Source organism: Typopeltis vanoorti, chromosome 16, assembly GCF_054136105.1.
Source record: "Typopeltis vanoorti isolate ZY-2024b chromosome 16, IOZ_Tvanoo_1.0, whole genome shotgun sequence".
Lineage (NCBI taxonomy): Eukaryota > Metazoa > Arthropoda > Arachnida > Uropygi > Thelyphonidae > Typopeltis > Typopeltis vanoorti.
In genome coordinates this window covers 10,581,278-10,597,800 of record NC_143564.1, presented here as the reverse complement: position 1 = coordinate 10,597,800, position 16,523 = coordinate 10,581,278, and the positions used below count along the sequence as shown (strand labels likewise).

Genomic DNA, 16,523 nt, shown 5'->3' with positions numbered 1-16,523 from the left:
TTCCTTGTCAAATATGCATGTTGTCTTGTAATAATAAGAAGATTAAGAAAATATGTGAAACTGATAGTGAAGAAAAGAGTGCAAACGATGATAAAGTGTATGATAAGGATGTTAAAACAGAGAGTACAATTAATGGTAAAATGGTGAACATGGTTTGATTCCAAACAAGATTGTGGGATTGATGATAATATAGTGAGAGTGAATGATAGTGAAAAAAGGATGCAAGATTTGAAAGCTGAGTTGGTGACGATGAGGCTAGGGGTAAAGCAGATGTGAATTGAAATTATGAGAATTGTAGATATGTATGGAAGAGTGAAGAAGAGAGAAATGAATGTTATTGGTATAAAAGAGGTAATGAAAGACAAGTGCTGTTGTAGAAGGATTTGATTATTAGAGGTATGGTGAATGAGAAGATGCAAAATGTTTATTTTTTGGGAGGTAAAATAAATAAAGTGATTGAGGCATTGGATCTGAGGAATAAGTGAGCAAAAGAATTGGTAATGATAGTGGGAACAAAAGACTTGACTGGAAACAAGAATGTAAGATTGGATATCAGGAGGTTGTGAAAAAGGATAAAAGATAATAGCGTGATAGGAAGGGTAGTCACTATGATGATGATGAAATGAGGCAGAGAGCAAGGATTATGAATGATATGTTAGTGGAAATACATGAATGGAAAGGAATGCAGTATGTTATTGTGTGGAATGAGTTTGAAGGAAGAATTGAACTGTATAAAAGTGATGGATTGCATTTGAATGTTTTTCGGTGTGAGTCATTTGAAGAGATTACTATACATAATAAATAACGGAAAAACTCATGTAGAAATATTATTTAATAGTATAATTTTTGCCTGTGTGTCACAGGCATCTTCAGTACAATTAGGCACAAAAATTAAACATTAACTGACAATTCCAAAAAGTGCCACCTAAGTAGCTGGTGTAAGATAACTAAAAAGGTCAATAACTTTCCTAAAAAAAAAAAAAAAAAAAAAAAAAAAAAAAAATTTAATACAATAAAAGGTTAGGAAAGATTAGCTGATTTGTAAAGTACTATCTCCCATAAAGGGGATAGACGTAAGCCGTCGGATCTGTTTAAGTTAGGAGAATGAAGTAAAACATGTGAAACTCTACTTCATTCTCCTAACTTAAACAGATCCGACGGCTTACGTCTATCCCCTTTATGGGAGATAGTACTTTACAAATCAGCTAATCTTTCCTAACCTTTTATTGTATTAATTTTTTTTTTTTTTTTAGGAAAGTTATTGACCTTTTTAGTTATCTTACACCAGCTACTTAGGTGGCGCTTTTTGGAATTGTCAGTTAATGTTTAATTTTTGTGCCTAATTGTACTGAAGATGCCTGTGACACACAGGCGAAAATTATACTATTAAATAATATTTCTACGTGAGTTTTTCCGTTATTTATTATGTATAGTTATGTCTACTCACGGTTTACCTCTTTTAAAACTTATTTGAAGAGATTGCTGCTGGAAGGGAGAGTAATGAGAGCAAAGGATGAATCTGAGCAAGTAAGAAGCAATGTGGAAGAGCAGAAGAGTAAGGAAGGAAAGGAAGGGAGTGGTGCATATGAATGGAAAAGTGAGTAGCATGAGTGTAGAGAATGAGAGAACAAGCATGCAAGACAAACAGGGAAGCAAAAGGACACAGGGTGAAAGGGGAAATGCAGCATGAGAAAAGTCAATGCTCAAAGAGGAAGTGAAAGTGTGAGCCTGAAAAGACAAATGAAATGACCTGGAATGTAAGAGGAACAGTTGGCTTTGAAGAGGGTACCGAAATGGGTAATGAGAGAGAGAGAGGACAGGCTTGAGGAAGGCATGGAGAACCCACATCTCATAAGTTATACCGGTGAAACTTGTTATAGATTAAAAATGAGCTGTTATATCTATATACGAATGCTAGAAGTATCGGAAACAAGGGAAATGAAATGGTTGTGTTGATTCAGATCGTTCACCCAAATATTGATGGAAGAAGTGAGACAAGGTTGGATGAGGATGACATCCTGACTGGAATAGAGATGGAAGGGTATGATGTTTTTCATAAAGATAGAAATGGTGAGAAGGGAAGTGAAGTGCTATTGATGATAGAAAAGGAGTTATGTCCATAAAGGTATACAGATGCAAGGAGGAAATAGTGACAGTGTGAGGTAGTATGGTGTGAGATAGAGGTGAATAGAATGAAACACTGCATTGGATGTTGCTATAGACCTGCAACATGGAAGGTAGTGACTATGAAATGTATAAGCAAATAGGAAAAGGGTGATCATTATGGGTGATTTTAATTATGGCAATATAGACTGGGATGATGAGATAGCAACGGAAATTAAAGAAAATGATTTTCTCAAATTTTAGAGGGGTAACTATCTCAGACAGTAACAGAGGGCATGAAAGGATTGAGGGTTTTTTATTTGATCACCTCATTAGAGGATGCCATTATTAATGAGGTGTTTTTCAATCTCCCTCGTTGGTGAGCATTACCATGAAGTGATTACCTGGGTGGTTGCCAGTCATAGGGGGGCTTCTGTGAAGAAAGGGTATATGTGGAACTATGAGGCTGGTGATTATGAGCTCAGGAGACAGCTTGCAGGTGTAGCATGAAATGAAGAGTTTGGTGGAAAGGAGATCAATGCTTGGATGCTATTCAAGAACTATCTAGTAGAAGCAAAGTCTAAACATATAAATTAAAGGTACTAAGAAATTATATACTTGGTTTAATCCTTTATTCAAGTGTGAGCATACAAAGTTTGTGCCTGAAGTATTTCCAGGACTGGGGAAACTCGTACATAGAAGCTAATGACTTCACATTACTTGCCTTAGTATCCCACAATGCAAAGCACATATCCTTATAGACATGTATAATGCTATGCATTACGGGAAGGGTCATTACCCAGACCAGTTTCAACCTTCATTGAGGTCTCATCGTGGGAGCCAGACCCAGAGGTCTAGCTCCCACTGATAAAGTAATGCAGAAGTCATATTTTCATATACAAGTAGCCAAAAGGTGTCACACCTTATTATTAAAATACTCTGTATTAGAGATAGTTGTTGGAACTCTAATCCAGAGTATTTTAATAATAAGGTGTGACACCTTTTGGCTACTTGTATATGAAAATATGACTTCTACATTACTTCAACCTTAGTATCACCTTTGGGTCTGGCTCCCACTGATGAGATCGCAAAAAAAGGTCAAAACCGGTCTGTGTAGTGACCCTTCCATAATGCATAGCATTAGACATGTCTGTAAGGATATGTGCTTTGTATTATGGAATACTAAGGCAAGTAATGTGAAGTCATTAGCTTCTGTATATGAGTTGCCCCAGTCCTGGAAATATTTCAGGTGCAAACTATGTTTACTTACACTTGGATAAAGGATTAAACCAAGTATATAATTTCTTGGTACCTTTAATTTATAGTATAAGCAGGTGAAAAAACTTCCAACAATGTCTAAACATATTCCAAGAGCAAGGATATTAAATAAGGCAGGTGTGATATAGATGAATGGAGAAATTAAGCATGCAATACAGAGAAAAAAGGCATTATGGAAGCAACATAGAGTGAGCAAATATAATCAATTCCACAAGGAGTACAAAGAACAGGCAAAGAGGATGACTAAGTTGGTAAGAGTAGTAAAAGCACTTTGGTAAGCATAGCACTTTCGCTACACTTACCAAGCAAGTTACCTTATTTGCTTGCACTTTGTACTCATATAACTGATTATTTCCACTCATCATGTGTATAGCTTCCACTATGCCTTTTTCTTCCAGATTGCATGCTTCACCCCTTCAGTCAACTGTTTTACACCTATCTTATTATTCTCCTGATCTTTGGAATATACTCGGTTATTGCCTCTGCTAGAGAGTTCCTGAGTTCCAGCATTGATTTTCTTTCCATCCAATTATTCATTCCATGATATAGCTGCAGGCCACCTCCTGAGTTTGTCATAATCACCTGACTTACATTTTCACGCATATCACTTTGACCCAGAAGTCCTGACATGGCTGGCCACCACCCAAATAATCACTTCACAGTCACTTTCACCAACTGGAGGAAAATTTGAGAACTACACATATAATGATATCCTCGGATGAAATAATCATATTCAAGACGGTCGATCCTTGTGCACCAGTCATTGTGTACTTCCTAAGATAGGAACAATCAAATTTTGAAAGTTCAAGCTATGACAGATACTTAGCCTGTGGAGGAAGAAAAAAAAACGAAAAAAAAAAGCAGCAACAACAAAAATTCAACCATCTATGTTTCTAAAAAATATATAATGTTTTCCTATCACAAAACATCTTAATTATCATTTATTATTATTACCCCAAGACCTCATGCAGCCAAAGACTCATCTGGGAGGTCCTGTTTTGCAAAACCATAATCAGCATAAACAAAGTTTTCATTTGAGGTACCTACACAACTAGGCTACTTGTATACAGACACTCTTGATTTCACATCAATTGTCTTAGATTCAAGTAATGCAAAGAGCACTTCCTTACAGACATCTATATTGCTATACATTATGGAAAGGATCAGTCATTACCCAGGCAGGCTTAACTTTATCTCCTGTATTTAATAAGGATATCTCATAGGATTAAATACAGGATTAAGTGTTAAATATGATTATGTATAGGATTAAGTAATGAATATCGGTGAGAGTGATCATGCATGCTTTCTTGGGAAGTATCTAATTATATTTATGTTCCCATTAGAACAGGTTACATACTGAATTAAAAAGCTGGAAATTATGATCGACATAGGAGACTACTATCTTTGGTCCCATGATATCAGTTACTGAAAGGGAAAAATGTCAGCAATGCATGGGAATCTTTGAAACAGTGGTTAAATGAGATGGTATCTGAATGAATCCCTAGTGTTCAAAGAATAAATAGGTTGGAAGTGTAATGGATGTGCAACCTCATGAAAATTTTCATTATATGGAAGGTGAGGAGAGAAAACGTGGGCATCCATAAGTTAAATCTGTTTGTAGTCAAGAAAGGGGTAAGAGCTAGGTTTTTCTCCCAGAGAGAAGTGAGTGAGTGGAAGAGTTTGCTTTTAGGGATAGTGAGTGTATGTAGTGTGAATGAATTTAAGGGAAGTATGACAGCTGGTTTAGAAGAGTTTAAGGAGTAACAGCAGTAGTAATAGAAGTAGTAGAAGATGACTTTAATAAGCAGCTTTGATTTTCAACAATGAGTCACATGATTCCATGGAGGTCAAGAAAATAATAATGATAATCATCAACATCATTAATTTCCTGATATGCATCCTCAAAAGGTATACAGGCCACTAAGACAGCACTATGATTACCTTGGCATTATTATTATTATTATTATTATTATTATTATTATCATGAATGGAGACAGGTTTCAAGGCTTCTGTTCTGAGCCTTAAAAGAGAAGGCTCAGAACAGAAGAGAGCGGAAGGAAAGTTTCTGCTACTAAAACAAAAACCTGCTCAACTGCAGAATACTCAAGAAGAAGAATATTATTTTTCAGGCCTCCATGGAGTCATCACAGGAGGTCCTTCCTAGGAAACACAAAGTCTATCATACCACTCCTTAAACTCATTGACAGTTCTCACTCTCACCACTCTATCAGGCAATGCATTCCATGGTTCAACCACCCTCCATGCAAAGAAACCACTCCTCAGCCTCTTGCTCACAGCTTCCTTATGTAACTTTCAGGGATGGCCCCTTGTCATCACTCCTTCCCAGTGTCAACCCTGTAACCACCTCTCAACAGTTTAAAAGTCTCAATCATATCATCTCTCCTTCTTCTATTCACCAAACTCTTCAGTCCACATTCCCTCAACTAACATTGTACAGTCCTAAAACCATCTTTATTATCTGCCTTTGTACCCTTTCCACAGTTAATTTATCCCCTTCAAATCCTGGGGACCAAATATGAGAACAATAGTCTAAGTGTGGTCTGATTAGGGTCTTATACACTGAATGATAACTCTTTTATCTTAGCATCCTTCTCATTATTGCAGCAATCCTCTGTGTTACATTCACCACCTTGGCAATATGTCCTCTGAATTTCAGGTTTCTATCAATCATCAACCCCAGATCTCCTGTCTCCCATACTTCCTCCAGTATAGCTCCTCCAATAGAGTATGCAGCATCCCATCGATGTGTCCCAAAACCTCAAGACCTTACATTTTGCGGCATTAAACCGACACCCCCATTCATTTGCCCATCTGTCCAGCTAATTCAAATCCTCTTGCAGGGCTACCACACCTACGCTATTACTAATAACCCTTCCTAGCTTCACATCATCTGCAAACAACTGAATATCCCCCTGCAATCCACTGATAATGTCATTGATATAAAGGTTAAACAATATAGGTCCCAGTACTGAGCCCTGTGGGACTGCACTTGTAACCTTCTGCCTCATTGAAACTGTCTACCATACACAACTCTCTGATACCTATTGGACAGCCAATCCTGAATCCAGTTGACCAATTTGACATCCAAACCCATGTGCTGCAACATAAATATCAGCTTATTATGTGGCACTCTATCAAATGCCTTCGCTAAATCCAAGAAAATGGCAGTATACGCCTTTCCCTCATTTTTTTTTTTTTTTGTTAGGATATTTATTGACCTTTTTAGTTATCTTACACTAGCTGCTTAGGTGGCACTTTTTGGAATTGTCAGTTATTGTTTAATTTGAGCTTAAAATGTACTGAAGATACCTGTGATACACAGGTGAAAATTATACTATTAAATAATCTTCTTACGTGAGTTTTTCCGTTATTAATTTTGTATTTATTTTGGAGAAAGTAGTGAGGGACCGTATACAACATTGTCCCTCACTACTTTCTCCAAAATAAATACAAAATTAATAACAGAAAAACTCACGTAAAAAGATTATTTAATAGTATAATTTTCACCTGTGTGTTGTGTCACAGGTATCTTCAGTACATTTTAAGCTCAAATTAAACAATAACTGACAATTCCAAAAAGTGCCACTTAAGCAGCTAGTGTAAGATAGCTAAAAAGGTCAATAAATATCCTAACAAAAAAAAAAAAAATACAATAAAAAGTTAGGAAAGATTAACTGAATTATAAAGTACTATCTCCCATAGAGGGGATAGACATAAACCATCAGAACTGTTTAAGTTAGGCAAGTGAAGTAAAGTTTCACGTTTCTTTATAAAGCCATTCCACGAGGAACTGACTCAAAAGAAACGTGAAACTTTACTTCACTCGCCTAACTTAAATTTACGTCTATCCCCTCTATGGGAGATAGAACTTTATAATTCAGCTAATCTTTCCTAACTTTTTATTGTATATATAATTTTTTTTTTTTTTTGTTAGGAAATTTATTGACCTTTTTAGTTATCTTACACTAGCTACTTAGGTGGTGCTTTTTGGAATTGTCAGTTATTGTTTAATTTGAGTTTAAAATGTAGTGAAGATACCTGTGACACACAGGTGAAAATTATACTATTAAATAATCTTTTTACGTGAGTTTTTCCGTTATTAATTTTGTATTTATATGTCTGCTCATGGTTTGCCATTATTAAAACTTTCTCCAAAATCTTACTAACTACTGATGATACACAAACTGGCCTATAATTAGACACTTCCAGTCTGCTACCGCCCTTATGTAATGGCACTATCTTACCTTCCTTCCATTCCCTGGGCACTCATTTTATTTTCCCGACGTTTCGATCTTCATATCAAGATCATCATCTGGAGCATACATAAATATACAAGACAAACTGCGTTACGTTTCAACCTGAAAGCTAGAGAAACAATGATTTGATCACATGTTACTCACTGGCATGACCTCTAGTGGGAAAAAAAAATTACATCAAGCTAGATTTAATTTATGATTACATGAATAAACATTCTTGCTTACAGATAGTTTTCCTTCCAGTAACAGTGATGTCCTATTTCTATTATTACAATTGTTATTTTTTATTTAAAAAATTATTCATAAATTACAACATGAATAAACATTCTTTCTTACAGATTTTTTCTTTAACAGCGATGTCCTATTTTTTAGTATTAACGTTGTTATTTTAGATTTAGGATCCTCGATTTTCTACAGTCCTATTTATAGTTGTTCTTAAAGAGGAAGGTTCGTGGGACGAATATATGCCTTCCATATGTTTGGGATTTTTAGACCATCGTTATTGTTCAGATTAGGGTGGTTGATAAGAATCTCACAGGATTCCTTAAATGTACGCTCATACTGTTTTGGTATGATAAACAACTGGTGCTTTTCCAGTCAATTCTATGTAAAGTGTTCAGGGCATGATCAGAGAGGCCAGCTTCACCATAGTTATTATATTTAATGTGTCGTTCATGTTCCTTTTGTCTGATAGGAATTGTGCGTCCTGTTACCCCTATATATGGTAGATTACAGGTGCAATAAATATGGTATAGTGCAGGGTGGGCCAGCAAAGGGAGTGGTAAAGTAAGCTTTTTAATTTTGCAGGAGGTTTAAAGGTGGCTTTGAGGTTGTATTTTTGTAGTACTCTGTTTATTTTGTCTGATGTCCCTTTAATGTAGGGAATGGTTATATAGAGGCGCACCGACCATATGTGCAATGTGTACAACGCACACAGGTGCCAGGATAGTAAAGGCGCCAAAGAGGAGGAAATACTTTTAAAGAAATCATTTCTTTAACACGTTCACTGCCGACTACGAGTATACTCATAGTTGGTAAACCAGCTACACAAGCCAGCTACGAGTATACTTGTATGACGCTTACCGCCGGCAACGAGATTACTGTACTGACCTTCAGGAAGTGAAAATGCTTGGCTTGTGGAGCTAGCATCAAAACTGTGCATTCTCATAGATAGTATATGCTCTGCACAAGCCAACTACAAGTATACTCGTATGATGCTTACCGCCGGCAACGAGATTACCGTACTGACCTTGAAGAAGTGAAATTGCTTGGCGTACCTGAACAGACTATGCCGAAGTAACATGGCAGCGAACATGTTAAAGTGATTTTTTTTATTGGAGGGGGGGGTAGGGGTGCCAACTAAAGTTTTGCACACAGGTGCCTGACACTACTGGCGCACCCCTTTGGTTATAGTTTTATTTATGTCTGGTTTGTCTTTGTTTTTTATTGAGGTCATGTAGAGAATTTTGGTAATAGTGTTTTGACTGTATCCATTTTTTTGAAAAGTATTGCTGATCACTTTAAATTCATCTTTCAGTGCCTGTCACTGGAGCAGATCTTCAGAGCCCTGTTTTTTAGGGTACTGATGACACCTAGTTTTTATGTTGGGTGGTGGTGGTAGGAGTTTATGTGTATATATTGGCCAGTATGTGTCGGTATCTGGTAAACAGTGAAGGAAGGATTGCCCAAGGGGAAATGTGTGACAAGTGTATCTAGAAATGGCAGTGTGTTATGTTTAAATTGTGAACTGCATACATTGTGTTGCTTGTTTAGGTGGCTAAGGAATGTGTCTGGCGGCCATGAGACCAGAATGTGAAAACATCGTCAACGTATCTAAGCCAGACTTTGGGTTTTAAAGTAGAGGAACCTAAAGCAAGTTGTTCAAAATGTTCCATATAAAAGTTAGCAATAGGGGGGGGGGGGTATGGGGAGCCCATGGCCGTGCCTTCTTATGTTGTATGGCAAAACGCTTTCTAATTACAAAAATAAGGCACAGCCATGGGCTCACCATTATCACCCCCTATTGCAAACTTTTATATGGAACATTTTGAACAACTTGCTTTAGGTTCCTCTCCTTTAAAACCCAAAGCCTGGCTTTGATACATTGACGATGTTTTTGCGATCTGGTCTCATGGCTGCCAGACACTAGACACATTCCTAAACAAGCAACACAAACGTATACATTACAATTGAGATTGAAAAACATAGCACACTGCCGTTTCTAGATACACTTATCACACATCTCCACTCGGGCAATCTTTCCTTCACTGTTTACCGGAAACCGACACATACTGGCCAATATATACACATAAACTCCTACCACCACCCAACACAAAAACGAGGTGTCATCGATACCCTAAAAAACAGGACGCTGAAGATCTGCTCCAGTGAACAGGCACTGAAAGATGAATTTAAAGTGATCAGCAATACTTTTCAAAAAAATGGATACAGCCAACACACTATTAACAAAATTCTCTACAAGATCTCAATAAAAAAACAAAGACAAACCAGACTACAATAAAACTATAACCATTCCCTAAATTAAAGGGACATCAGACAAAATAAACAGAGTACTACAAAAACAACTCAAAGCCACCTTTAAACCTCCTGCAAAATTAAAAAGCTTACTCAACTCATCCAAAGACCCACTCCCTCTGCTGGCCCACCCTGGAGTATACCATATTTACTGCACCTGCAACATACCATACATAGGAGAAACAGGATGCACAATTCCGATCAGACAAAAAGAAGATTAGCTACACATCAAATATAATAATTATGGTGAAGCTGGCCTTTTTGATCATTCCCTGAACACCTTACATATAATTGACTGGAAAAGCACTAGTTGTCTACAATCACACCATGGCATTTGCGTTCATACAAAACATGGTTTGTATGAATGCAAATACATTATGTTCATACAAAACATTTGCGTTCATGGTATGAACGCAAATTTAAGGAACACTGTGAGATCATTATCAACCACCCCAATCTAAACAATAATGATTGTCTAAAAATCCCATACATATGGAAGGCATATATTTGTCCCACGAATCCTTTCTCTCTAAGAACAACTATAAATAGGACTGTAGAAATTCCAGGATCCTAAATCTAAAATAACAACTTTAATACTAAAAAATAGGACATCACTGTTAAAGAAAAATACTGTAAGAAAGAATGTTTATTCATGTTGTAATTTATGAATAATTTTTTAAATAAAAAATAACAATTGTAATAATAGAAATAGGACATCACTGTTACTGGAAGGAAAACTATCTGTAAGCAAGAATGTTTATTCATGTAATCATAAATTAAATCTAGCTTGATGTAATTTTTTTTTCCCACTAGAGGTCATGCCAGTGAGCAGCATGTGATCAAATCATTGTTTCTCTAGCTTTAGTTCGAAATGTAACGCAGCTTGTCTTGTATATTTATGTATGCTCTAGATGATGATCTTGATACGAAGATCGAAACGTCAGGATAATACAATGAATTATTCTAACACAGTTGTAGAATCCATAATTTCGAAAATGAATGCTGATCACCGTCTAACACTCAAAGAAAGGATTCTCTGGACACCTTTCCTTTAGCCAGACTTTCATTGAAAAGCCAGGTCAAAGGAGCTGTCAGTTCTTTAGCACATTCTCTCAAAACTTGTGGTGGAATACCATCCGGTCCCACAGCTTTACTGACATCCAGAGTACTCAGTATTTGGAACACACTCTCCTCCTGCACCTCTAAACCTCGAACCTGCCCTATCCCTCTAGTATTAAAATTTACTCCTCTAGTATGAAATACTCCAATAAAGTGTTCATTGAACAATTCCACTATGTCCTCTGCATCAGTCACTTTATTCCTAAGAAAGAGTATTATTATATTCTGATAACTTGTAAATCATTTTTAGATTTATTTTTCTTTTCAAAGTGTTTGGCTTTTACTTTCAAGTGTAAGAGCCAGCAGTCATATTGGTATAGAGCCTGGCAAAAACACTGCATGTTAATATGCATTGTCAGCTGTCTTCTTCAATCAAAGCGTTTTCCAAATTAGTCTATTACTTGTCGGCACTGCAATATGTTAGCATCTAACATTTCAGTCTTCTAAGACACTTCTGAGTGAATCAAACCTAGATCTTGGTTTTCCTCTGAGTCTTTCTCCTGTCATTTTGCATCAACCACATGTTCTGCTAAACTTTCCTTCCATAATGACCATACCACTATATATAAACACTGTTCACACATTCTAGAATGCTAACAATGTAAAGTTTTTTCTAAATATCATCATTTTTAATGTTTGTCATTATTTTATCATTAGTAATTAAAAAATTACTAATGCTAGCGTATTCCATTCAAATACAGTTGATACTTAGTTGACAGCTGACAATGCATATTTACATGCAGTGTTTTTGCCAGGTTCTATACCAATATGACTACTGGTTCTTACCCTTGAAAGTAAAAGCCAAACATTTTGAAAATAAAAATAAATCTAAAAATGATTTACAAGTTATCAGAATATAATAATACTCTTTGTTTCTGGGACAGATGTTTGTAATTAACATATTTGTAATAATGTTGTAATTAGCTTTGTAATAACATTATAATATTTGTAATTTAATAAGCATTTATTAATGTTATGAACTGAATGACAAAATTATTACAGAGTAATGGAATAACACTTATGATAGGAAAAAAATATTTATTATTTGTAGAATTTATTGGAGATTAATTTAGCTCTGCTCGCACATTCCAAATGATAAAAATATCAATACGACTTCTTGGCATGAAGAACATCAAGATATTCATTCCATTCATGCAATATTCATTCAAATATACATGAATACTACATGAAAACATTTCATACTGGTGTCCCAGAAGTTTGAGTGAGAACACCTGGACAATTTTTGTGAAAATGGAACTGTCTCATTCAAAACGGGACAGGTGGGAACCTACCTATAGTGCAACATTATATGAACAACTCTTCTTGTAATTAATAAGATTAAAACGGAAATAATACACCATTCCACACTAGTCATGGTATTCACTAATTTATATAACATTTCTGAAACATTAATAATTAGAAAATAAATATTAGGACATAAGTCATATACCTCTCTTGATTTTGTGTATAATCCCCAGCGATAAGTGATAGTATAGTAGACTTGCCAACTCCTTGCAGGCCCATGACCCCAATAATATGAAAATCTGTATAGTCATGTAAATACTATAAAAGAAATAAATCATTTATGAATAATAACAATAGATTACATACAATAAAAAATGTTTATATAAATTCGAATTTTTATACAAAAATTCGAAAATGGTTCAATGTAGTGAGTGCAATATGTAAGTATGGCAAAGTGTGAAAGATGTGTTTATGGAGATTCTTAAAAGGAGACAAGAGAAAGTATGGATATATAAAAAGTAATATTTTGTTAGACTACAAGTTAAAGCATGTGAAACAGATTTCAGAAAGGAAAGTTACATAAATCAAAGAAAGAAAGAATGAAAGCTAGTGAGAACTGAGGGAGTGAAAGAATGCAAATAATGAAGAAGCAAAAGTAAATGATATGGGATGGAAAGGAAGTATGAATGAGGAAACATAAGTAAGGCATAGCAGAACAAGAGGTTTCAATACTATGAGAATGACAAAGAGTGAAGTTGCTGGAAGTAAGTTTGAAGAAATAGATATTCAAAATGAAAAGAGGAATATGCAGAATGATATTAGATGTTTAGTGGATATATATGTGTGGTAAGTGATAATATAGGTGAATGGGCAAGAGCAGTGGTGGTGAGAAAATTACAACCAATAAGTCGCTTGGGTAGGGCTGGTTTTAGATCTAACAGTGAACTGCTGCATTTATTTATAAATGCCAGGAGTATCAGATGAGCAAGATAATTCATGCTTTGGACACGAGGAAGAACTGAGCAAGAGAAATAATGGTGGTTGTGAGGACAAATGATTTAAGTGGACATAAAAAGAATGTAAGGGTGGATATCAGGAAGAGGGTGAAAGATAACAGTACAGTGAGAAAGGTTTTCAGTTTGTTGCTGAGGTATGAGAATGATCAGTTGAAACAGAGATCCAGAATCATGAATGGCATACTGGCAGAGCTGTATGAGGAGAAGGGAGTGCATTTGTGAATGTGCAGCATATATGTGAGGGGAAAATGGAATTATACAGATATGATGGTTTGCATTTGAATGACTTTGGAGTGAGTGAAATGGAGAAATTCTGGCAAAAGATGGAAGTGTAGTGTGTGATGCAAGCAAGAGATCAAAAGCAAGAGGTGAAGTGAAAGATCAGGAGAGTGGTATTGAAGAAAATGAAGTGCTTGGAAATGGAAACAGTAGTAGTGTGAGAGATGAAGAGAGAACTGAAATGCAAGAGGAATAAGGAGACCGGGTGGACATGGAAACAAGACAGGAAGAGTCAATGGTAAAAGTGGTGGTCAATAAATATATATAGGGATGATTAGCAAAGAATGGAAGAGATTGCAACGTCAGAGGGTAGTTGATATTGATACTGACCAAATATATGTGTGGTAAGTGGTTATATAGGTGAATGGGCAAGAGCAGGTGTGGTGAGAAAATCACAACCAAAAAGTCGCTTGGGTAGGACTGGTTTTAGACCTCAAAATGAACTGCTGTGTTTATTTACAAATGCCAGGAGTAACAGAAATAAGGAGGATGAAAGCTTTCACTGATGAAGTTTATTTGCACCAAAATTATTCGAATAAGTGAAAGAATATCATATCCTAGTAGGAATAGAAATGAAAGGGTACAGTATTTTTTATGAGGATAGAAAGGACAAGAAGGGAGGGGAGTGTTGCTGATGATAGCAGGGAAATTATATCCACATAAGTAGAAAAGAAAGAGGGAATAGTGGCAATGGTTTGGAGGCAGTGTGGTATGAGGTGGAGGTTGACAGAAAGAGATATTTAGTTGCATGTTGCAATAAGCCAGGGAATGTGGAAAGTGGTGATGAAGTAATGTATAAGCAACTTCAGTTACTGAACAAGGGATGGGTGATTATTATGGGTGATTTTAATTATGATGGTACAGAGTGGAATGAAGAGATAGCATTTGGGATTTCTTGAGAGACAATTATCTCAGGCAGTATGAAAATGAGGGCATGTGAGGATCAAGAGTTTTAGATCTGATCATTTCATCTGAGGATATAATTGTGAGTGGGATTTCACACTTCCCTCCAGTTGGTGAGAGTGATCATGAAGTGATCACCTGGGTTGTAACTAGCCATATAAAGACCTATGTGAGGAAAGGATATATATCTGAAGATACAAGGCTGGTGATTATGACAAGCTTAGCAGAGAGCTTGGAGCTAAAGTGTGGAAAAAAAGTTCAGCAGTAAGTAAATAAATGATACTTGGGAACTAGCAAAGAAACACATAACAGCATCAATGTGTAAATATATTCCAAAGGTCAAAAGGCTGAATAAAGTAGGAGTAATGTGGATTAATGAGGAGATTAAGAATGAAATATGGAAGAGGAAGGCACTCTGGAGTCACCACAAGATGAATAATGGTAATAATCAGTTGCATGAAGACTAAAAAGAGCAGGTCAGGAGAGTGACTTAGTTGGTAAGGAACAAGACAACAAAAGTGCAGTAAGAGCAGAAATTAGCCAATCAGGAGAAGAAAACCCCTTGTGTGTTTTTTCGATATGTGGCAAATAGAAAGAAGAAATGTTAAAGAGACAGATATCAGCATGGTAAGATGATGTTAATGGATGAAAGTGGGAGATTGGTAACTGCTGCAGAGGATATAGTTGAGATATTCAGTGAGCTTTTCGTCAGGATGTTTCAACTTCAGTTTGAAATCAGAAGCTCAAGTGTAGAGAATAAAATGAGTGAACATTTAATGGTGAGCAAGCAATAGGTGTATGAGGAGTAAAGTAAGCTAGATGTCAATAAGGTAATAGGACTTGATGACATATCACCATGTGTCTTAAGGGAATGTTCCAAGGATTTAACATCAGCCTTGACCCATTTCTTTATCAAGAGTCTTGCAACAGCATAAGTCTTCAAGGAGTGAAAGGAAGGCAGAATTGTTCTGCTTCACAAAGGTTAAAACAACAAATTATAGGTCTATCCAGTGGTGAGTATAAGGGGCTCGCACGAGCCCGTTGTTAATTTTTTCTCAAATTTGTGAGCCCCTTGTTCTTCTTGTTTAGTTTTTTATTTTTTCAAAAAAAAAAAATTTTTTTTGAAACATATTAAGCGACAAACTCGGAACCTAACAAAAATTAGTCTATTTGGCAGTGTATAGATTATTTGGAATTATTGCTTCAACTCCTCTATAATGAATGTGCCCAAGTTTGAGTTTGAAAATAAAATAAGTGCATGCGCTATCTTTACCCTTCTCCCTTCTGGTAGCCAATCATATGGTAAAACCAGTAGCCAATCAAATGTTTTATAAAACATTATAAAAGATTTCATTCTTATTATATTTTGATAGTTAAAAAATGTTTTTCTTATGTAAGATTAATTAACACAGTTGATTGTGTACAAATAAGCTGTATTAATAAATGTTTTGTGTGTGAAATATGGCTTTTTTTTTTTTTTTTTTTTTTTTTTGCTCGATGATTAAAATTTCCATAGCCACTGGGTCTATCTGTATATCTGGAGGTTGCAACTAAGCAATTGGAGAGGTTTTCCTTTGGACTTATCAGAATGGGTTTATTAAAGGAAGGACATGTTTTACCAACTTACAATACATTGGCCAAGGGAGATGCATATACAGTGGTATACTTACATTTTGCAAAGGCTTTTGATAACATGCCACACAAGTTGGTCACTAAACTTAAGCAAATGGGAATGGGAAAAAAAGACTAGTGAGTTGGATAAGTGAAT

At 35.8% G+C, this 16,523-nt stretch overlaps 1 protein-coding gene across 4 annotated transcripts in view; it reads right to left on the bottom strand.

The window, feature by feature from the left end:
* The window catches only part of LOC150097844 (nonsense-mediated mRNA decay factor SMG9-like), a 286,780-nt gene that overhangs the window by 193,219 nt on the left and 77,038 nt on the right, over positions 1–16,523 (bottom strand). For 3 of the 4 annotated variants that reach the window (XM_090406489.1, XM_090406490.1, XM_090406491.1), the window contains exon 4: positions 12,763–12,875. The exons of the other annotated variant lie outside the window; for it this stretch is intronic. In XM_090406489.1, coding sequence (XP_090262615.1) covers positions 12,763–12,875 — 113 coding nt within the window. The remainder of the gene's footprint in view (positions 1–12,762; positions 12,876–16,523) is intronic. 4 annotated transcript variants of the gene reach the window in all.